The sequence below is a fragment of the Monodelphis domestica genome, chromosome 2 (genome assembly GCF_027887165.1).
Source record: "Monodelphis domestica isolate mMonDom1 chromosome 2, mMonDom1.pri, whole genome shotgun sequence".
Classification (NCBI taxonomy): Eukaryota; Metazoa; Chordata; class Mammalia; order Didelphimorphia; family Didelphidae; genus Monodelphis; species Monodelphis domestica.
This window is the reverse complement of record NC_077228.1, coordinates 39,449,022-39,471,969: the sequence shown is the minus strand read 5'-3', so window position 1 is coordinate 39,471,969 and position 22,948 is coordinate 39,449,022. Positions and strand designations below refer to the sequence as shown.

At 39.2% G+C, this 22,948-nt stretch overlaps 1 protein-coding gene across 1 annotated transcript in view; it reads right to left on the bottom strand.

Moving 5' to 3' along the window:
• Positions 1 to 3,990: 3,990 nt before the first annotated feature.
• Positions 3,991 to 22,948, bottom strand: part of GTF2B (general transcription factor IIB) — a 48,045-nt gene continuing 29,087 nt past the window's right edge. Inside the window, exons 3-7 of the mRNA XM_001364296.4 lie at positions 15,131 to 15,264; positions 7,969 to 8,115; positions 7,703 to 7,832; positions 6,553 to 6,834; positions 3,991 to 4,511 (exon numbers count right to left, since the gene is read on the bottom strand). Of these exons, the coding sequence (XP_001364333.1) occupies positions 4,378 to 4,511; positions 6,553 to 6,834; positions 7,703 to 7,832; positions 7,969 to 8,115; positions 15,131 to 15,264 (827 nt within the window). The 3' untranslated portion in view covers positions 3,991 to 4,377. The remainder of the gene's footprint in view (positions 4,512 to 6,552; positions 6,835 to 7,702; positions 7,833 to 7,968; positions 8,116 to 15,130; positions 15,265 to 22,948) is intronic.

Genomic DNA, 22,948 nt, shown 5'->3' with positions numbered 1-22,948 from the left:
GATTCAGGGAAGCCTCTGCCATGGCTACACACTTTGGGAACAGCTGAATCGGCTGCAAAGGCTTCTGGAGCTCTGAATCACCGATGGTGAGGTGCTCAGAAGGAGATCACGGGGGTCCCTTTGATGGCTCTGGGTGCAAGGCTCTTGTATTACCCACATGTAAGAACCAGGTTGAGGTCTCAGGGTAAGGAAGAACATTAGCACCCACAGAGCTTGTGGCCACAGGGGAGCAGGGCACCTGTGTGATTGCTCACAGACCCAGAGAGCAGTAAGCATACCTCTTCTTACATCATACCATCTTGCAAGAACTGAAAGCAGCTAAGATCCACAGTGCCAGCTCTGAAGGCAGATGCATAATGAACCTGAAGCTTGGAATAGTGCTCCCTTTAGCACAGTTACAGAGCCCAATTTGGACAGTTTTTTTTTTTTTTTAAATTAAAAGGCTGGAAAGTGAGCAAATAATTAAAACAAACAAACAAAACAAAAATAAAAAAACCAAGGAAACAACACAGAAAGTTATTTTGATGATGGGGAAGACCAAAACAAACTCAGAAGATGACAACAAAGTACAGCTACCTCCAAAGCCTCCGAGAACTCTCATGTGGAAGACAGAAATATGAATTAGAGACAAGAATAGCTGAATTCAAAGAATAAACCTTAATGGTGTAAACCTTAAAATTTCTTAGACTTATGAATGTTGGAAATTTCCCCATTGGGAAATCTCATACTGGAAAAAATTTCCTACTGATAGTAAGAACTCTATTGGAATGTGAAAACCCTTGGCATGGGAAGGTCCTTCTCCTCCCTACCTAAGACTACTTTAGGATAGAAACCTTTTGCTAAACAATGGAAAGGGCTTTGACCTATGCTTAAGCATAGAACAGGAAGTTCTTTGAGTCATGATTGATTTTAGAATTGATACAATAGAGATACTTGGAATGACAGAACCAGGTCTTGGAAAATACAATCTCCACCCTACTCAGTCCTAACAGGATTTAGGAAGGGCTGCAGCAAAGTATCAAGATTTAATTATTGAGAATATGACCTTCAACAGACATGTGCAAAGCCAGAAGACCTCTGGGCGGTCCTGGGTTAAGCTAGAGCCACCATTGGCACAGGGGAGACATCGACAGTGATTGGTAGATGTGAGAACTGAGGGGAGGGGACTGAGATGGTTTCCTTAAAGATAGCGGGATCTGAGGAGGGAAGGAGGAGAGTTGCTCTGGTGCGAGAGGAGGTTTTGCTCTGAGCGAGGTGGCTCTGAAGGAGGACTGAGGAGGTTGCTCTGTGGGAGGACCAGGAGAGAAGGCTGGCTCTGAAGAGGAGAATTCTCTGGAAACATTTCTTGAAAGGAGGCTCTCTTGAAGGTGGAGCCTGAGGTTGGCATGAGAAGCCTTACCTAGAGAGATCTTGGGTGAGTGATAAAACCAACTAACTGATTTATTCATTCTTATTGCTTTCTTACTTTCTCTCTTTTTCTATTGATTAATCAGTGTATTATAAATTAAATTTCTCTATAAAACCCAGTTGGCTTGGGCATATTCATAAATTGGGAATATATTCCCTGGCGACCATCTTATATTTATATAAAACCAAGACACAGTAGAAAACATATTTCAGCAGTCATAATTGATATATATATTTCCCTTGCTCCCAAACATTTTAATTATCACAGTTTATGGCTCCCACTCTCTTATCTACAACTATTTAACACTCAAAACTATTTTAAATCTAACAATGGTTTGTTGTCAAATTGGAAGGTGTCCAGTGAAGTCCCCCAGGGAATCTGTGCTTGAGCCTGCTTTTTTAAAAAATCAATAACATCCTTATCAAATTTGCAGATAACACAAAGCTATGAAATGTATTTAGCACATCAGATAAATTCAGGAACCAAAGAAATCTCAATAGATAAGAAAACTGTTGAATCTAATAAGATGAAATTAAAGGGATAAATATAACATCTTTGATTTGGGCTCATGGAAACAATGCCATAAATATAAGAGTAAGGCAAGGCTAGACAGTAGCTCATCTGAAAAAGATCTCCTTGAGGACAGCCATTGGATTGGTGAAGGTGTTGTCCATGCCATGAGGACTGGTTCCCCCTTAGGGATATTTAGCCTGGAGAAGTCTAGAGGAGTGAAGGTGATGGGAGGAAGCAGGAAGAGGACTGTTTTCAGTGGGTAGTGATGGCAAAGATATGGATTTAGACTTTATGAAAAGAAGAACTTCCTGATGATGAGAACTCTCTCTGAGTGGAAGGGGCTTCCAGGAAAGGTTTCTCTTTCATTGGAGGTCTTTCAAGGACAGAATGGATTGCTGTCAGTAAGGTAATAAATGAATATTACATACGATTACATATATACTGCATGGTGTAAGGAGTCTTTTTTCTCTCCCTCCCCCTTTATTTAACATTAATTAAAAAATGTTTTTGATTTCCAAATTCTCTCCCCCTGCCCCCCGTCTGCCTCTCCTGCACCTAGTGAGAAGGCAAGCAATATATTCATTTTCCATGTGAAGTCATGCAAAAAAGTTACCCCCCCTCCCCCCCAAAAAAAGAGCAATTAAACAAAGTCTGTTTAGAGCTCATCAGTTCTCTCTCTGGAAGGGGAAATCCATTTTTCATCATGAGTCACAGAATGGTCGTGGATGATTGAATTGATCTGAGTAATAGATCATCGTGACAATATTTACGTTACTGTGAACAATGTTCTTCCTTCACTTGGCATCTGTTCGTGTTAAGTCTTCCCATGTTTTTCTGAAACCACCTGCTCATCATTTCCTATAGGATGACATGGGGAGTCTTTTTCTGGTAGGGACAGGATACGCACTGAGAAGCACTCTAAAGTCTGTGACATTGTTGAATGAAATGCCTGAAGACATGAGCACGGGGCTGAGCACAGATCCTGGGGTCCTTCAGTAGGACCTGCTGCCCCATCGATGTCGTTCTTTGGATCCAAACATTCAAGTGGCTCTGAATTTCTGTCATGGCACTTATTAGGCACAATCTTGTGAATCCACCTGTTTTCATCTTATCCACAAAATGAGTATGAGAAACGTCAGTACAAGTTACAAGCCATTTCCCTATTAGCCTAATAACCCTGTTTCAAATAAAATGAGGGCGCTTGTCAGCCGTCCTTGCTGAGAGCTTGCTCTCCAAACATGCCTTTTCCTCTTGTGCTTCGGCTCCACTAAAAAAAATCCTCCATGCTTTTAAAGACGTGGGGGTTCCCTACTCCATGGAGCATTTTAGGACTATCTCAAGCTAGAATGAATCTCTCCCATCTTCCAAAAGAAAGGGTTCCACTTGTGACCCATGGTAGGCTGCTCTTGTTTCATCAGACATCTTGTCATCTGACCTATTAGGCTGAAAATCCTCTGCGGTGAGGGTTGGTTCCCCAAGATGGAGGCAGCGCTAAATCCTGACTCACACACAAGGACGAATAGCTCCCCTTTTCCTTTAATAGCTATCCTTGTGGTAGTGATTACCTCAGCACTCTTCAGAACAGCCACATACGCCCCTCTCACCACTTTTTTGCCTTCTAGTGTTATTCTTTGCAAGTTTTGGGGTCAATGAAAAGTAGTGTCAGAAGTGTCAAGTTAGAACTTCCTCCAGAGTTCTGACTATCCAAGCGCAGCTCCAGAAAACTGGAAAAAAGCCTTCACTTTTAGTTGACACAATGATGATGCAGGGAGCTGGCGGGCAGATTTGCCTCAAAGCTTTTTACTCTTTGGGTGTGGTGGGGAGAAGGGAGAGAGATCTGAAAAAGAAGGTCACATAAAAACAAGACAGGTATAAGGGAAAAATTCTGAACAGAGCCTTGTCACTTTCTCCTCTGAGTAATGAGACAAAACGTTGGGGACAATTTTGGTTTTGTTCCCATTCAAATAACAGATTATCTAGTGTCATCCTTAGAATCTTCTCCTCAAAGTCTTTGACCTTATCGCTGTGCCATGCTACATAGGAAAACAATTGTCAAGATTATGAAATGATCCTTTTCCAGACTTGCTTTATTATTAACAATGAAATACATAATTTGTGGAACAAAAAGTTATTTTTGGAAAACGATTTATTCAGGAATTACATAATTTCAAATATTTTCCAAAATACAATTTACTATAATGCTACAAAAGAAATGAAATACAATAAGAAATTAATCTGAACTGTCATTAAATATTTACTTTCACTAATATATACATACAAAATGCCACACAATTATTCTGCTTAGCCTTGGAATGTGCGTTATTTCCCTCCTGCTGCATCTCCTTATTTGTTTCTCTAATCTCCCATTGCGAAGGCTCGATCTTGGCACCTCCTACAGTTCTTATTACAAGAGGCAAAGTTTGGCGTTCATAGAAGCTCGACATCAATGTAGCAGTTTACAGCTGGGGGAGTTTGTCCACAGGGGTGTCAAATTTGAAGTCTGCAGGGAACAGATCTGGGGCTCGAGGATAGATGAGTCTATAAGACTGCCGGATAGTAACGTCGGCGACTCCCGCTATGTCTCCAATTTCTAAAAGCCCCAAAACAAAACAGAAGCAAGTTACAGCCTCGACTTTTCCTCTTCCCACATTTAGGTTGTCACAACATGCTCATTCCAGAGAAAATCATGAGGCAACTCCAAGGAGCTGCTAAGAGCAAAGTCTCTGGTGGGAGTCCCTCTCTCTGCCAGAGACCTGGATTCTCCATGCCCCCCCCCCCACTTCCTGCCCCTTTAGCCATTCTCTCTCCTTTTCCAATCCTCAATGTTTCAGGGTCTTTTAAACACTGGCTCCTCCTTTCTTGTTGCTGAAATACATGCTTTGATTTGCTCAAACCTTAAAACTTCATGTGATCCAACATTATTTCAATATCCCAGGAAAAAATAGTCTAGTCTCAATCTTCTCACTTCCCACTCACCTTTAAAAAAACAAACTTTCACCATCTAATGGCTGGGCAGCTGGGATTAAGTGACTTGCCCAAGGTCACACAGCTGGGAAGTATCTAAAGCCATATTTGAACTCAGAGCCTCCCATCTTCAGGAACTCCCCACTCAGCTTTTGGCCTCCTGAAGATCAAATGAAGTGTTTGTTTGTAAGGGGCTAATTATTAGCAGTGAGCACTGTAAATGCTCATTTCCTCCCCACAGAGAGAATTTAATCAATCCAGAATAAGGGTATGTTTTGTGGCTATCTTTGTATCCAGCAGTCAGCCCTGTATAGGTACTTAATAAATTTTGTCTTTGGAGTTTAACTGAATTGCTCATAATTCACCTGTTCTCAATCAAGGTACATAGTGGACAGAAGTGCTACATGAACTCCTGAATTATAATACAGCAAATGAGTCACCCACTATGTAAGAATATGGAATTTGGTAGATTGAGTCTTGAAGGACGGGCATATTTGAATTCAAAACCGTGAAGAATTAGCCTTTTTATATTAGTAAAAAATTAAGTTTCCAGAACTGAGGAAATATAAAAGAATTCTAATGGCATTTGTTTTCATACTACAATAAAATCTCAGATAGCATCAATGAGAAACTTGTTAGGTATGAAAATGTGCCAAGTTAATTAAAACCAGAAAGAGAATTTCTGATACCACAAAGTTCATCATCAGCTTCACCACTAGGTCTAAAGTTAGTGGAGGAAAAAGGAATCAGAGAACAGCATGTGAATATTTGGAAACCAATTTCCATTCTTTCCAACCACTCCTTTATAATGCTACTACTTTTATCGGCATGGGAAGGAATAAAGTAGACATTTAAGTTGATAAAACTAAGACACACAGGGAGACCTTGGTCTCAGCACAGCAAGTGTGAGCTAAATAGTAAGATACACGACCTTAGCCCCAACGTAATAAAAAAAAAACCCACCCACTCCCTTCAAAGTATACTAATCCGACTGTATGAGAATATAAAGCAATGTGCTTGGACTACTTACAACCTAGCTTTGTTACAGAATGGTTATTTCATTCCATATTATCATAAGAAAGTATAATTGGAGGTTAACACGAGAAGAGTACTTAACATTTTCTAGTTACAGCCCTACAATCTTACCTCACCTATGAGCCCCTTTGGGGAGGGCATTAGGGACATGGCAGGAGATTTGTGATTTCCCCAGGAAAAAACCTCCTCTACCCCCATGCAGCTTGGCACCTACCCTGCCATTGCTCAGAGGGCAGTAACAGGGTCAACGACTGGACCAAGTCTCCTTACTCTCAAAGCCAGTCTCCTGTGTACCCCAACTCTATGCTGCTTCCTTATGAGACATATAGATAAAACTGAGCTCCGATTTAAGTATCTCAGTTTGGGAAATCTGGAGAGCTAGCTTTTTTAAAAGGGTAGAAAAAACAAAACCAAGGAAGAATTCAGAAAACAGAAAAGTTAACTCTAAAGAGAGAATTTCAAAAGAACACTTACAATGACATACATACCAAATAGCTCCATAACAAAAGAAAAGCAGCATCTGTTTACAAAGTCTGGGAAACTCTTTCCGGGTGGCATGTCCCACCCTAAATAAGGAAGCTAAGCCCACACAGAATGCTCCGTGGCACCACTGGCCCTCACAAGTCTCTTACCTTTCTGGGTCCTTTTTTCCGCAGAGGCTTGGGAGGCCATGTAGATGGCTGCAGCAGCCACAGAAATGGGGCTCCTCCCAGGCACCAGGTCCAGCTCCACAGCCTTGCGGGCAATGTGTGTGGCTGCCATCTGTACTTGCTTAGGAAGACCAAGGTTGGAGCAAAATCTCGACATGAAATCCCCTGTTGTGATCAAATCCACACTGGTTTCTAGTGCTTTCAAAATGAGCTTAAAACATCGGCCTATTTCTTTCTTGGAAATCCGTGATACAGCACATATTTCTGAAGACAAAAAAAAAAACACATGAGAAGCTCAAGCTACAGCATAATCTAAGTCAGTTGTTTAAAATTTCTTATTAAACAAAAATAATACTTTTTGCTTTAAACAGGGAAGTATGAGGCTGTAACAAGGGAATATATGCAAATTTCGACAATGTTAATCATTTAACATGTATCGGGATTTCAGCTTCTTCCATAAAACAGGGATAATCATACTCAAACTAACTCGGTGTAATTTTGAGGAAAAGTACTTTGCAAATCTCAAATGTGGTAAAAATGCCAATTATTATTATATATATCTCCAGGGATTGATTATGGGATTCTGATTAAAAGATAAAAACTTAAGTTATTTCAGAGATTCAACAAACGTGCAATTAAAAAAAATCAAGCCTCCTTTTGAAAAATTGAATACAAATGAGAATCTTCAACTCTAGGAGATGAGAATGGAATAGAGATACATTAGCAGAATGTGAATACTCTCTGGTTTAAGTGGAAGGTCATCAGGCTTTAACCATAAGATAACGAATCACAGTATATCAAAACATTCTGTTAAACATAGGAAAAATAAACATACTTGGTGGGAGAAAAAATTAAACTAAAAAAATCTAGTATTTTAAATAAAGAACAAAATAACAGTTGAAAAAAAAATCAAGATTAAGATAGGAAACTTATCAAAGTAACATAGGAAAACTCAAAGATAATCCTCCGTCAAGTAGGTCAAACTGCCTGAGAAAGCATCGCCCAAAGAGTGATCTGTAGAGATGCCATGTGAGCTACAGCAGAAAATAGGTGATTTACTTTGAATCTGTTTTTAACTGGTACCTATGAAATTACCATTTTCTAGATAATAAACTTAATGTAAGTAACCTACCTTTAAATGTTCTAGGAACGCCTTCTTGTCTACAGGCGATATAGAGACAAGCAGAAGCTATGGCATCATTAGCTCTCCCCTTCAGGCTCTTCTGTTCATACACTTGCTTGAATAAATTATTTGTTCGATCCTTCAAAGCAAAGAAACCAAGTTTAATTAACTCTAGGCCATTTAATTAGCCACAATATCAAAAATTCATATGCTCATTATGTTATGCTAACGAAGGCAATGCCAGAACAGTTTAAGAGAGGCAGACAAGAACTTACAACTATATTTCGAGGGAGGTTGATTCTGTCTGCCATGGTAGTAATTTCTTTGAAAGCATTCATCATTGCACGATCAGAACTGCTCATAGTTCTGCGATTTTGATACTTTGAGTTTCCAAATTCATCAAAGCTGGCTGCTCCTGTGCCCTATAGAACAAGAGTTTATTTCTTTAGATCATGATAACAAATTTAAATATTTAAAGTTTCTCCAATAAGTTTTGGACATAGATTTAAAAAAACAAAACAGGACACTTGATCTATTTCTAGACAGATATAATTACACTGCTAACTTCTTTCAAAACTGTATATGTAGAAAATAAGGTTCTTCAACAGCAAAATAATAGAGAATTTTTCTTGATAAGATTTTTATAATAGAACATTTACTTAAATTCATTGCCAAACCAAATTACCAAAGAATCACTTTATAATTACAAAAAATAGTATATAGAAGAACAAAAGGTCAAGAATATCAAGAGAAAAAATGAGGGAAAAAAATTGTAAAGAAGGGGTGCAATTTTAGTAGTCCTGACTCTCAGACTATAATACCAACCAGTAATCATTAAAACACTGAGGCAGATCATTGTGATTTTACAAAAACAATTCTCTATCATTTTTTATTGATCTTATTTACAACTAGTTGATTTTGTCCTGTGAACATCCAGGAGCTCTCCTTCAAGGATGCCTGATTTGCTGTCCATAGAAGTCTGGCACACTATCTTTAACCTTGTAGGTAGACACAAGCAAAGAATGCTTAGTCACAGTGGGATTTCTGTTAGCCTCTCATTCCCAACTTTCAATAATTACTGTTTCTTATATTTCAGCTATGTAACTAATCATGCTGTCCTCAACCCCAAGATGTTACCAACCTTATAATCAACTGTATTGTTATTCCCCACCTAACCTATTCTTTGTTCTAACTTTATAAAATGGAGCTTCATCTCCATCTCAAGCCTTTGGCTAACTACACTGACCCATTCTGTAAGAAGGCAGTGAGTCCCCTGTTAGTGCCAAAACTGTAAAGGATAATTTTAGCATTGTGACCTTAACTATGTTAATTATTTGGTTGCCATGGATATCCCAAATATTAAAAAAAATAACCAAATTAGCTGGAAATTTGTGGTGATTTAATTGAAATAGTGGAAAGAAATTAAGAAGGAAGAAGGAAAGGGTGTAGGATTTCTCCCGCCTGGCTAGTGCCAGGAGGAAGACCAGAGACTCTAGGAAGGTAAGAGTTTAGAGAGTAAGGAGGAAAGAATCAGCCTGAACTCCAAAAAGGGCTCAGCAAAGATGCCTGAACTTGAATCAGCTCGAGGGCAAACTCACTGCCAAACCCAGACAAATAGCTGCCACCACGCCAAGATGTTGGAACGCTTAGCACACTGCCAGCCAGAGTTGCCTCTCCGGGGAAAGAGGGAGAGCAGAGGAAGTGATGTGCCTTATATAGATGGTTTAATGTCACTTTCCTGCATCTCATCTGTACCAATGATAACTTAGCTTGACTTAGGACAGCCCAGGGGTCTGTCGGCTGTTTCTGGACATGTCTGTTGAAGGCCATTTCCTCAGATATATATATACTCAGATCCTTGAGTATGGTGCAGACATTCTTGACCTTGTTAAACGAGGTAGGGTGGAGCAATGTAGAGTTCCCAAGACCTGATTCTGTTAAACCAAGTATCTCCACTGTTACTAATCAGGAAATAGCTAAATCGGATCTTCTTCTAAAGTAAGGTCTGAGTAGGGTGGAGTAGTTTTAAAATTCACATTAGTAAAATGCTCTCTTGCTTAGAGAAAAACATGCTTCGGTCTACTTTTGCTGAATTTCACTCCCAACAATGAGCAAATAAATACTTGTAGCATAGTACTCAAAAAACCCCTAAAGTCCAACTACTTGAGTAAGGGCCCACCATTCAACAAAAAATGCTGGGAAAGCTAGAAGCACTTTGGCAGAAAATAGGAATAGGAATAGACTAATACCTCACACCATATCCCAAGACTTAGATATTAAAAAGTCATACCATAAATCAGAAGAGCAAAGGGAATTGCAGTTATAGATAGGGAAAAGAATTCATGCCCAACAAGGGACAGAAAGGATTACATAAAATAAAATCGAAGATTTTTATTATATGAAATTGATCTTTTTTTAATACAAACTAGTCTTTCTCCAGTGTGCTCACTGTAGTACCCTTACAGTACCCTCTGTTTAAGCCTGCCCTTATTTTCTGTAACAATGGCCCCAAAAGGCAGGGAGGTGGCACTAGTAGTGTGGTTGGGCCCTTGGATCCACCAATTTGGTGGCCATCCTCTGACTGTTCCCTGTAGATACCTGCATATATTGCTTCTATCTGCAGTTTCTGCCATCCACAGTAGATGTTGGAATATTAGTAATCTCCCACAGATATGGGGCCCTCCTGTATTAGCAGCCATATTTTAAAATGTTCCAGATTACTAGTAATTAGAGAAATACAACTTAAATATCTCTGAGGTTCTAATCTCAAATCTATCAGACTAGCAAAGTTGGCAAAAAAGAATTAGTAAAGGGGCTTTGAGAAACTATGTTGCAAAAGTCATTTAACTGTGCACAGCCTTGATATGTATATGTATGTTTATATGTCCTGAGTTTGTTTTTTTAAGTGGACCTATCAAATACAGAAACATCAATGATAAAGAACTGGAAAGTAACAGAATGTTCATCAATTGGGAAATGTCTAAACAAATTAGAATATAAAAATGTAATGGCATCTTCCTATGACATAAGAAATGAGGAAAGAGATGGGTTCAGAGAAACCTTGAAAAACTTATATGAAAGATTCTGTGAAGTGAGATGGATCAGAACAATTTTTAATCATACATGGTAAAAAAAAAATTAATTTTAGAACTCTGATCTATCTAAGAACCAACCATGATTCCAAAAGACCAAAGATAAAGCATGCACCCTACTCCTCCTGGAGAATTTATGTATTAGAGGTAAAGAATGATACATGAACAATAGATAGATATTTTTGACTAGGCATATTTATTATAAGGGTTTTGTTTCTCTTTTCTATTTCCCACTCACCCACATCCCACCACCCACATCTTCCATGGAGAGGATGGAAAGGACAGGAAATCGGGATAGGGCAACCAAAAAGAAAATGGAAAAAGAATAAAAAGTATTTTTTAAATCTCCAGAAAAGAAGTTGGAAGGAATCAAAATCAAGCAGAATATTTTTAAAGTTACTATGTACACAGAAATTCAGTTTCATATTCAATTCTATTTTACTGATGTTTGTAATAAAAAAAAATTCAAGTTAATTATGCTAGATACCTATTGATAAAGAACATACATGGCCTCCTGGCACAATTCACTTGTCATTAAGTCTTTTTACTTTAGATAGCTGAGTTATTTACAGATTATCATGACACTTAAAATGTAAGAAAAGTAAATAGGTAGAAAATAAAAATCAAAGAACATATAAAGTTTAATCCATTTCAATATAATGAAATAAAATACTTGCCCACAAAAACACGAATCATCAAGTACCTGATCCAATTTCATAGCACAATTCTTTCAAACTCTCCAAGAACAAAGAATTCCTTATGTAGATTACTCATAAAACAGTGTAAAGATTAAATTTAACTCTTCCCCAATTGTGAAAATGAAATTAACTCCCCTGCCCATTTTTAGATTTAATCACCAAAAGTATAAACACCCTACTTAAAGCTGAGTGGGGAGATCTGCCTATTTTTAGATTTAATCACCAAAGGTGATTTAACCCCCAATCACACTTGAGTGGGGGAGATCTGTGACCCATGTGTGCGATAGTGGGTGACAAATCAAAATCGACTGACTGCCCCCTGGGCGGTCCTAAACAAAGTTTTAGACTGTGATTTGTCCACGTAAAAAGTGGAGGAAGGCACAGGAAGTGATACAAAAGAAAATGTCTCTAAAAGGGAGTTACAACTTCCTGTGAAAAAGAATCATATGAGATTCATGGGAGAATCATCTGAGATATTCAGAGAGAACTTCTGACTTCTTTTGGAGTTCTGAGTTTGAGTTGGAGGCTGAAGAATCTGTTGACTGGACCTGAGACTGACTCCTTTCCTGGATTTTCTGAAGAGACTAGCCTCAGAAGAGACCTACCTTTTGAGAGAGACATCACCTCTCTGGCTAAAGACTAACTCTCCCTGCCTAGGTTGAGCCAGGGGCCGGGAGTAAATTACTTATTCTCTCTCTGATTTTCTTTTCTTTTTTCACTTTAAACATTATTTTATTTGGTCATTTCCAAACATTATTCATTGGAAATAAAGATCATTTTCTTTTCCTCCCCCCCCCCCCCCACTTCTCCCATTCTCTCTGATTTTCTACTTCACTCTTTCTATATTTTGTAAATAAACTATAAATAAATCTCTTTGGAATAAATTAAATTCCTGGTGACCTTATTCTTAAATAATCCAGTCCAACCTTTTATAAAATAAAACCCCTTTTTTCCTTTACAACAGAAATATGGAACAATACCCAGTATCTTTCATGAGGCAAAAATATTATTGATTTTAAAATGAGTTAAATGCTGAAAAAAAGGAAAAAAGACCAATTTTGCTAATAAATAGTATAAAGTATTAAATAAAATATCAGTCAACTGAAATACAGCAAAATTAACAAAATTATTCATCATGACCAAGCTGGGTTTATGCAAGGCTGATTCAATATCTGAAAAGCTATAATAAATGTAAATTTTTAAATCTCCAAAACTACAATTACATCAACCAATGAAAAAAAAGTATTTGATAAAATTCACATCAATTTATGATAAGAACAAAAAAATATGGTTATAGATTCCCTGCTTTCAACACAATTAAAGTCAAAATAATATTCAGTGGAGAAACATTAGAAGAATTTCCACTAAAAACAGATAGAAATCTAGGATGCCCTTTTCAGACAGATTATTGCAACTGTTAACTATTTTAATGTGGCAAGATGATAGCAGAGCAATCAAAAATGAAAATGACCTTTCAAAGACCAGATGAGGTTTACTGAGGAAAAAAATGTAATTAATTGCAAAAGTTAATGGAGAAAACTAGTTCAAGTTGCAAGATACAAGACTAATCCACACAAATCATCTATATTCATATTTGTTTTGTAAGAAAGATGAATAAAATGTATTTATGCAAAAATTATAATGAACAAAAATAGAAAAAAATCATGGGAGATGCCAGTGATCATCAACAAATCTGATTAATATAGTAGAAACAGTAACATTCCTCTAGTTAATATATTGCATGATATAATAACCAAAACACTGAGGGTACATTTAACTGTATCTGTTGGCAAATTACATATAACGCTATTGTAAAAAAATTTCTGAATAGCTCTTTGTTTTCTTTTTGCTAACACTGTTGCTGGAATTGACAAGGTCCAAGGGACATAATTCAGTCAGACAAAAATCATAACATAATTCATATGGGAAAAAAACCAAGAGGAGAAGAATGTTAAGAGACATATTAAGAAGTCAAGCTGTTGAAGGGAAAACTTGCACTCCCAGAATTTAAAATGTATTACAAAGTGATGATTATCAAAACTAATCTTGTAGTAGGCAAACAGAAAAAGACCAATGCAACAGAATAGATACACCAGATTTTTAATCACATATATACAAAAGATTAGTTTTTGACAAACTTTCAGAAAATAAAAACTAGGTTAAGGATTGACTTTACAATTGTACTTGGAAAAAATTCATTAGCGATTATGTTTCATATCAACGAATTCCTTCTTACCACAGAAGCGTGTGCATGCACACGCACACATGCATATAGAAATAGAAAAATTGAGTATTTTTCTGAACTGCTGATGGAAGTTTTCTACTTGAAAAAAATGGAAGAAATTACTTTATAGATATTCTTGCCTATACAGAAATAATTTCCATATGACAAAGAACAATGGATTTGGAAAAATATTTACTGTAGAAATAAATGATGAAATGATAAAAATTTAGTGGTAACTCCCCAGTCATAATGGAAAAAATGGCTAATGAACAGGAATAGGATTTTCAAAAGAGAAAATCTGCTTATTACTAATAATCAAAGAAATTCAAGTAAAAATAACTGAAGCAATATCTCATGCTCAAAATTGACAAAAATTTAAATTTAGGAAACAACATGGACAGGGCTGTGGAGAGAAATGACCACACTACTCCACTGTGTCTGTGAATCTACACTTAGTGCCTGGCACATGGTGTGTAATAAATGCTTGTTGATTCCACTTCTGATGGAAAGAAACTAGTAAACTTGCGGATTCTTTTTATGTGAAATAAGCATTACACAAATTATCATATCCTTTGGACCCAATCATTCCAATGTTAGTATTATATCCTGAAAGTGTTAGCAAAAAGAAAACAAAAAGCTATTCAAATATTTTTTCACAATAGCATTAAAAACTCTCCCACAAACCTAGAAGGGACTTAGATGTCCAACAATAGAGGCACTGGTTGAATTGTAGTATGTTAACATAATGTAATACAAAATAAAATTATGTGCAACTATAAAGAATAAAAAAGATGCCACTTTCAATATTGAAATTAATTTAAATCAATTAAATAAGTAATTTAAAATGATTAAAAAATAAATTAATCAAGCAAGCTTAGCAGCTGTCTGTTGATATATCCTCCCTTTTCCCTCCTAGTCTTGACTTCAAGGGAACAAATTCCAAAATCTCACACAAGTATAACTCATATAGATTATTTCTAGAGCAATGATTCCCATATCTTGAGACTATGATGATGCAGGGCACCCAGCTATTAAGAATACAAATCAGGTTTTCAAAATTAATTTTCACACATACAAATGTTGTATACAACTTTTAGGGGTAAAGATGTCATGAAATTAAACTAAAGATAGGGTACCAACTCCAAAAAGGTTGGGCACTATTGTGGGAAAAGAACATACTATCAATCAATCAATACTTGTCACCTAGAAAATAAGACTGTGCAAAAGTTCCCTATATCTTCCAATTTAGACATTTCATCACCTTTTCCCATCACCTTGCTATTTATTAAGAGAACCAGATCAGGATGAAAACCCCTGCAATGACACATTTCTTATGGCTGAAAACGGAATGTTTTAATTTACTCCTTCCCACAATGGCAAGTGGAAGACAAAAGTGAGCCATTCTCCAAGTGACAAAACATACTTTGCCAATCATCGTAGTCAAGTCTCCATCACTCAAGAGGGGATTCTGGGAGTCTCCAACTCGAGATGGGTCTTTGGTTGCTTTGTCATTGCTGAAGGTTCTCCACTCAGATCCCACATCTATTACACGATCACCTGGGGAAAACAAAACATACAATTCTAAATACACCAATACATTTCTATTTTCTGAACATCCTATAAATATCTAAACTAGGTTATTGGTCTTCACTTTTCTGAGTGGATGCAGAGACCAGTGTAAATGTGAGAGACTTAAAAGGTTTCTCTGTGTGTGTGATGAGAGAGAAGAGGGGAGGGGAAGAGAGAGAGACAGAGAGACAGAGACAGAGACAGACAGAAAGAGAGAGGGAGAGAGAGAAGTAGTCAAATTCCAATTTTCCAATGAAGAATAGTTTTATACAGTTTATAGCCAGTCCCAATCAGTGCAAACAATCAATTCCTCTGACTGCTGGCAGGTATTAAAATTCTCACCACTCAAACTTATAATTGTCTTTGGTGTCCTTTTTTCAAAAAGTAAAAATTAAAGGTGAGGTTAAAAAAAAAGAATATCCAGAGAGCTCGAGCAAGTCTGTGGATCAAGGGGCTAGAGCCCTTTTAGCTCCCCATCCTGTGATAAAACCATGAGGAAAAGACCAGGCAAAGGTGACCAGGAACCAACTGAACGACAATAGTTTTGGACCAAAAGCTGGGAAGATGGTCACAGACAAGGCCCAAACTCCGGCTCTCAGAACCAAGGCTGGGCCAGTGTGATCCTGGCCATCAATTGGGCTTTCACAGAGGTCAGTTATTCCGGCTCTGAATGTCCTTTGGAGGACTTCTATTAGGTCCAGGAAGTGTCGTACTCTGGAGGGGGCTGCGGGGTGGAGAGTCATCATGGACAGGGCTGTGCTTGCAGGAAGATACCTTAACATCCAACCAGCAGGCTAATGGGAGGCCCAGATGTGAGCTGAGGAGGGCTGGCACGGACGGGGTGGATGCTGTGAGGCAGTCACTAGAGTTCAAATCACAAATCACTAGCTGGGTGACACAAGTCACTTCACCCTGTTTGACTCAGTTTCCTCATCTGTATAATGAGATGGAGAAGAGAATGGCAAATCTTTGCCAAGAAAACCCCAACCAGAGTCTCAAAGAGGCAGACTCAACTGAACAACAAGAGGGCCACGGTGGCTGGTGCTGAGGGGATGGCACACTCTCCAGGAAGCAATGGTCAGAGGCTCCAAGTGAAGAGGAGGGAGGGGGAAGAAAGGCCGGGTACTGGGCCTGAAGGAGAGCCACAGCGGAGCCCAAGGGAAGTACTAGGAAAGCTGAACTGCCCAGGCTTTGAGAACCGCCTGGGGTGAGCCCACAGGTCATCAGAGAGCAAAGGGAGAGAAAAGCTCAAGGCACGAATGTGAAGTGAGTTAAGATTTCCGAATCTGGAAAGCCGAATAGGCTTGTAGGCAGAGAAGGAGAGAGACTTGCAGAGGAGGGGAAGCCGCCACCCACGGGCCCTTGAGCGCCCCTGCAGGGTTCTGCATTTGTGGTGCCCTCAGAGCCAGGGATGATCAGTCTAAGCCCAGGAGAATCTCATCCCAGCCATCTTTACAAGAGCCAAGTTTGGAGGACCCAAAGGGCATGGCAAAAATGGGTGCCGGGGCGCATCCCCAGCAGTGGCATCGCGAGGGGCCGCCACACGGTCGGTGACTGATAGAACTCGAAGAGGAGACTAAGGTGGGGGCAATGCTGGTGCTGATGTCCGATGTCACACACAGGCAGTTGGGCTGAGAAGCAAGAGAGCTCGGCTCAGTTCTCTGTCGCTGGCCTCAATTTTGGCCCCACAATAAACATGGAGTAAACAGAGTTCTCCCCCAGTGTAGAATTTAAAATAGTTGTCTACCTTAAACTGTGGCAGTTAAAATGGCTGATGTTGTAAACTGTAGTGAGTTAAAATGGTGGAAGATATAATTTGTGATAGATATAAGAGAGGGTGAGTAAATATGACTGCAGAAAATATGTTTCACTACAGTATCTTGGTTTCTAAATCAAATATAAGGTAGGGAAATATTCCCAAATTATGAATATGCCCACGTCAACTGGGTTTTATAGAGAATTTAATTAATAATACAATGAGGAATTAGAGAGAGAGAGAAAAGGTATAAGTATGAAGGGCCTTAAGCCAACATGGCCTAGACCTGAGTCTTAAGAGAGAGAGAATCAGTTAGTTTTTTATTACTCACCACAAGATTTGTCTTAAGCAAGGATGTCTGGGGAACAGAGTCTCCCCAGAGGGAGTTCCAGCCAGAGTCAACCTCCCAAGGGACTTCTTCTCAAGAGATCTTCAAAGGGCCTCCTCCAAAAGGATCTATCTCCAAGGACCCCTTGCTCAAGAGATTCCTTTTCTTATATAGGGTTTTTTTTTTCCTATGTCACCTCCCCTAAGTTCTTCCATCTACCAATCACCGTAGATGTTTTCTAAAAGACAGCCCATCTGAATTCCAGCTAAGTCGACTAATCCCCTCAGTAAGTCTGAACCAGAGAAAACACAGCTGAGTCGACTAATCCCATCAAGAGAATACCTGCCTGACCTTTATAGGTACCTAGCATCCCATTGTATCAATTCTAAAAACAGGCCTGGCTCAAAGAACTCCCTGCCTCATCATAAGCATGGGTCCAAGTACTTTCATTGTTTAGCAAAGAGTTTTCTCCCCTAAAGCAGTCTTAAGTACAGTTGGAGTAGAGGTCCTCCCATTTCTGATCCTGGCGAGTTCTCACATCAAAATGGGGGATGTTTCCAGTAGGGAATTTGTTCCAATGGAGGATTCCTCAATGTGGAATTTTAACATTCACAAGTCTGAGAAATTTCAAGATTTATACCAGCCAGCCCCAAACCTTTGGTTCCAGCAAAAGGAGACATGTGGAAGGTTGGGAAGGGCTCCTTCCCTTGGCTGTCTCCCTCACCTTTGTCCCCAAGTCCTCCCCCTTCCTTTAAGACCCAGCTCAGAAACACAAATGAAAGTTCCTGCTCTCTTGGGCAACACAACACAGAGATGGGCACACCTACAAAGGTACAGGGTGATGGGGGAGGGGAGGCATTTAGACAGAAGGGGCCACATTAGCAGAGACTTGCGGGCAACGATGACATCATGCTATGGGTCCAACAGCCTGGCTGCCCCATTGAGAGAATGTAATGGGAAGAATGTAGAAAGACAGCAAAGGTAGGAGCAGGGAACTCCTCACAGGAATGGCATCCAGACTAGTAAGAGATCCGGTCCCAGCAGCCCCAATTGGGATCACAGAATGGTTCTAAATACTTGCAAAAGGCCATTCGCCATGGAATGAACTTGAGGGCTCCTACCAGAGGGAATTAAAATGGAAGTCTCCAAGAAAACAGAAGACATGACCAAAGAGCACCGGCTGCTCCCACTTGCACATCTATAAAACATGCAGTTCAGGGCGCTCCTCCTCTGACCCAAGAATAACTTTGGGCGCCCTCAAGCCCTTTGGCCTTTTTAACTTAAAGAAAGCAAAATGGACTTTCCCAGAAAGTCAGTGAAAGCCTAACATGGGCAGTGACATCATCTTTCCACACACTTGGGAATGACCTCAATGACTCATTCCTCTATCTGTGGGGTTCCAGGTCTAAAGCAGCCCCTTGTTAATGATTTCACAATATATGATTGTTCAGGACATGGCATTTACGAGAGCTTATCTTCCTAGGCTTGCCTAAATCATGAAATGCATTGCAAAGAAGGATCAAACCAAGAAGGTAAGTTCAAAAGTAAGGGGGACAGTACAAATCACAGGGAAGCTAAAAATGCACAAATCATCTAAAGAATACTGTGGGGAGGGGGCAGCTAGGTGGCTCAATGGATTCAGACTCAGCCTAGAGACAGGAGATTCTGGGTTCAATCTAGCCTCAGACCGTCCCCTTCTTGTGTAACTCTGGACAAGTCACTGAACTCTTACTGTTCTGCCTTGGAACCTATTCTAAGAGGGAAGGTTTTTAAAATAAAATAAAATGCTTGAAGAAAGGTAAATGGTAGGTGCTCCTTCAGAAGGATTCCACATTCTGCCTGAGGATCTTCTTCAGGCCAATGTACAATACCAGCGCACACATCTTCGGAGGCCATCTCCGAGGCGGTCTAAACCTGCCAATCTGCTACCAACAAGTACCTGGTGCATGCTGGGTGCTGGCACACCTTCAACTTTGCTCATGAGCATCTACAGGACATTCCCCAGGAGCCCCACTTTAAAAGGCTCATCTGTCATCTACTCACAGATGATGGTTCTTAAACAGAGCTAACAAGAGATACTTATCCACATGGAATGGGGAAAAGGATGTATTTAGTCAGTCAGCTGCTTGGGTCAGAGTCTGGCTCTGCTACTTACTAGTTATGGAGCTTTGGACACATTTCTTAATTCTCCTAAATCATTTATAGCTTCTTCATCTATAAAATGGGGATACTTTATACAGTGGTGGTGAACCTTTCAGAGAGGGAGTGCCAGCCCCCCCCCCCCGACTGCTTGCCCTGCCTCTCCCCCCAAGTGCTGAGCACAATGCCCCCCCCACACACACACACACAGAAGGGAGGGAAGAAGTACTCCGCTGATTAGGCTGTTGGGCAGAGGGGTAGATATTATTAAAAATGGTGTCAGGCACAGTGGATAGGGGGAGGGGAGCAGCTCCGCCAGGTCGCTCTGCCTTCCTAGTAACGAACTTGAGTGGGGAGGGAGGGAGGGCAGCCAAGTGCCCACAGAGAGCCCTCTTTGAGCCCTCTTTGGCACCCGTGTCAAAGGCTCCTCATCACTGCTTTAAAACTATAAAACACTGCTGGCTGCTGTTGTTAATATAATGAAACCGTAACCTGGGTGGGGGAGGGAATGAATGCCTACCTAAGATATCCTGCAAATGAGACTGGAGATGGTTTTATTTGGGGAGGGGAGGTTTGCAAAGCCAATTCAGTTTCCTTTTTGCTACAGGTCAGAGACCACCAGCTTTGCTTTCAGCTTAGCACCACAGTAACCAAAAAAACGTGGGGGAGAGTCCTGCTCCCCTCTCCTGTCCCCACCCACAGCAGTGACATGGACAATAAATGAGATCCATTCCTGCTGTCCTTCCCTATTAGCAAGTTGATTTTGTCCAGGGACAAGTGAAGGTCTTCCTGCTCTATTCCTATCTCCAGTGCTTTGCAGGTAGTAAACACTAAATGCTTTTTCATTCATTTAGGAGAGCAGCCCATCCTAGAACCAGACTCTGAGAGCTGAAAGGGTCCTAAGTGCCATCTATCTAAGCCAGCACAAAGGGAAACAGAGGCACTTGGATGTCCTCAGAGAGATCTTCTCTGCCTGAAGAGCCCCCAAGGACAGGAACCTACAGCCTTTCTAGGCAGCTAATTCAACTTCTGGCCAGCCTGTAGGGCAGGAAGTTTTCCCTCGTGTTAGGTATAAAGTTGGTCTTGTCATTTCTACCCACTATTCTTGGTTCTAGTCCTTCCTCCACAACCCTTCAAATCCTAGAGAACAGGCCCTAGAGAACATTGCCCCTAAAAGACTCTCATGTGACTGGCCAGGTCTCCAAATCCTTCTGCTTCCTGAGTGTCCTCTCCTGAACATACTCATTATGATCCTTCTTAGAACTGCTCAGAACTGAACAATTCTGCAGATAACGGAAGATGAAGGCAGACTGTGGTGGAATGATCACATCCATTTTCTTAGAACCTCTGAAGGCAGCACAAGATCACATTAGCTTTTTGGGTTTCCATTTATCACCCTGGTAAGTCATACTGGACTTTCGGTTCAGCAAAACCTCAGGCCCCCCCCCCCAACTGCTGTCTATCTATATCCCCCTATATTATACTTTGAAAGATTTCTTTTTTATCTTGAAGTGCAATATTTTACATTTAGTCCTACTAAACCTGATTTTTACTAGGTTTAGTCCAGTGAACTAATCTATACTGCCTTTATCACGCAAGGAGTTAGCTACCCCAGAGCACTGGGTCATTGAAAATCTGATGGGCATATACCTTTATCTAATTGATAACAATGTTCAACAGGACAGTCAAACACAGATCTCTGGGATACTCCACTAGAGACCTTCTGCCATGCTGACACTGAGCCATGCAACTCTAGTAATATCTACTCCATTTGCCTCTCTTCTCTTCCCAAGGAGAGTTGGACATACTAAATTCCAAAATTCTGCTAAAATCTAGGTAAACTCTTATCTACAGCAATTCCCTCATGTACTAGGAGAGTAATTCTATCAAGAAGGAAAACTAAGGAAACACTCTACTACCCAGGCTTTGTTTCATGGGCCCATTTAGTCAACAGGTCACACAACTGTGTTCTGGGATCCTCCAAGTGCTCTAAGTATGAACCCTCAACCTGGAGGTTATTACTAATAGTAGTAATCAAAAAACAAAACAAAAAAGTATCAGCAAAGTAATACTTCTCTTTGCTTTCCCAACTTTTATTAAACTCTAAATCAACAAACAATGCATAGTTCTCCAAGCATAGGACACTATATGCTAATTTGCTTTGGGGAAAAAAATAGAAAACCATGCCTGCCCTCCAGGAGCTTATACAATCCCTTGGATAAAGTGAGGTAAATTCCAGAAAAGGAGAATAAGTAATAAAAGAGAAGTCACAACCTTTATATCAAGAGCAGAAACAAAAAACACTATTAATTTCAGAAGTTGCTCACAAGTTCATAAAATATATGAACACAAATTGTAAAATATACCAGTTATAATATGAATATGCTGCCATCTAGTGACCAACTTTTAACATGTTCAACATTTAAAACAAAACCAAATCTCATTCCAGCAAGAAACACAAATTATAAGTAGTCTCTTAAAAGTAAAACAAAACAAACAGAAAAAGCACAAAACTATCAAGTCAGACAATTTTGGCTTAAAACCTCAAATTATGCAGTTAAAATTCTCAGTATGTTCTGTTACAAAAACCAGCCAGATACAGTAAGGTATCACTTCCACATTGTGAGAAGTTATGGGGTACTGTGCTTCCTTGATCCAGAAAATCCCTGTAATACTAGAGATGCAAAGATCACTGCTAGGTCATAATATGATATCATATGAGAGATGGCCATAAACAGAGTACATGCAGTTCTTTTACTACACATTTAATTTTAAGGGAAAAAAGTATGTAGCTATTCATCACTTGTTATTAAACAGTAAAATACATACTATATAAGTAATATCATGTATAATGGTACATACATTTAATGCATTCATGAGTTTCTAAACATTTAAATATACCTCTACATTTCTAGACTTTGGAGTTCTTTTCAAAAATGTTAACTTAAAAAAAATTTTAACTTAAAGAAATAATGCATATTTATGGTATTAAGATAAAACACATTAATATTATGTAACATGTATATTATGCATTTCTGAATTTATAAACTTTTTCTGTCATATCTGTGGTTTCTGCAAACCTCAAAAATCCCATTTAATTTCTAATGTCAACTTGCAACATCAAAACTGCAATGGGGAAAGCTAATATATAAAAAGTATACTTGTACATTGGATTCTAATTTTTAAAACCAAGTATTAATGACAATTTAATAAAATAAAAGTGAAATAATAAAAGTGAGCAAAGAAAGCCAGAAATATGATCAAGTCTCAGTGTCCATGACCCATAAGAAAAGGATAAAGGAACAGATGATTTTCTTTAGGAGCATTTAGAAAATGCAGGGATAATTTTAATAATGGCCCTCAAAAATAATTTTACAGACTGAAAAAAAAATATCTCTATTGAGATCAAAATAAGAGAACAAGCTTAATATAGAACACAAGAAATTTAA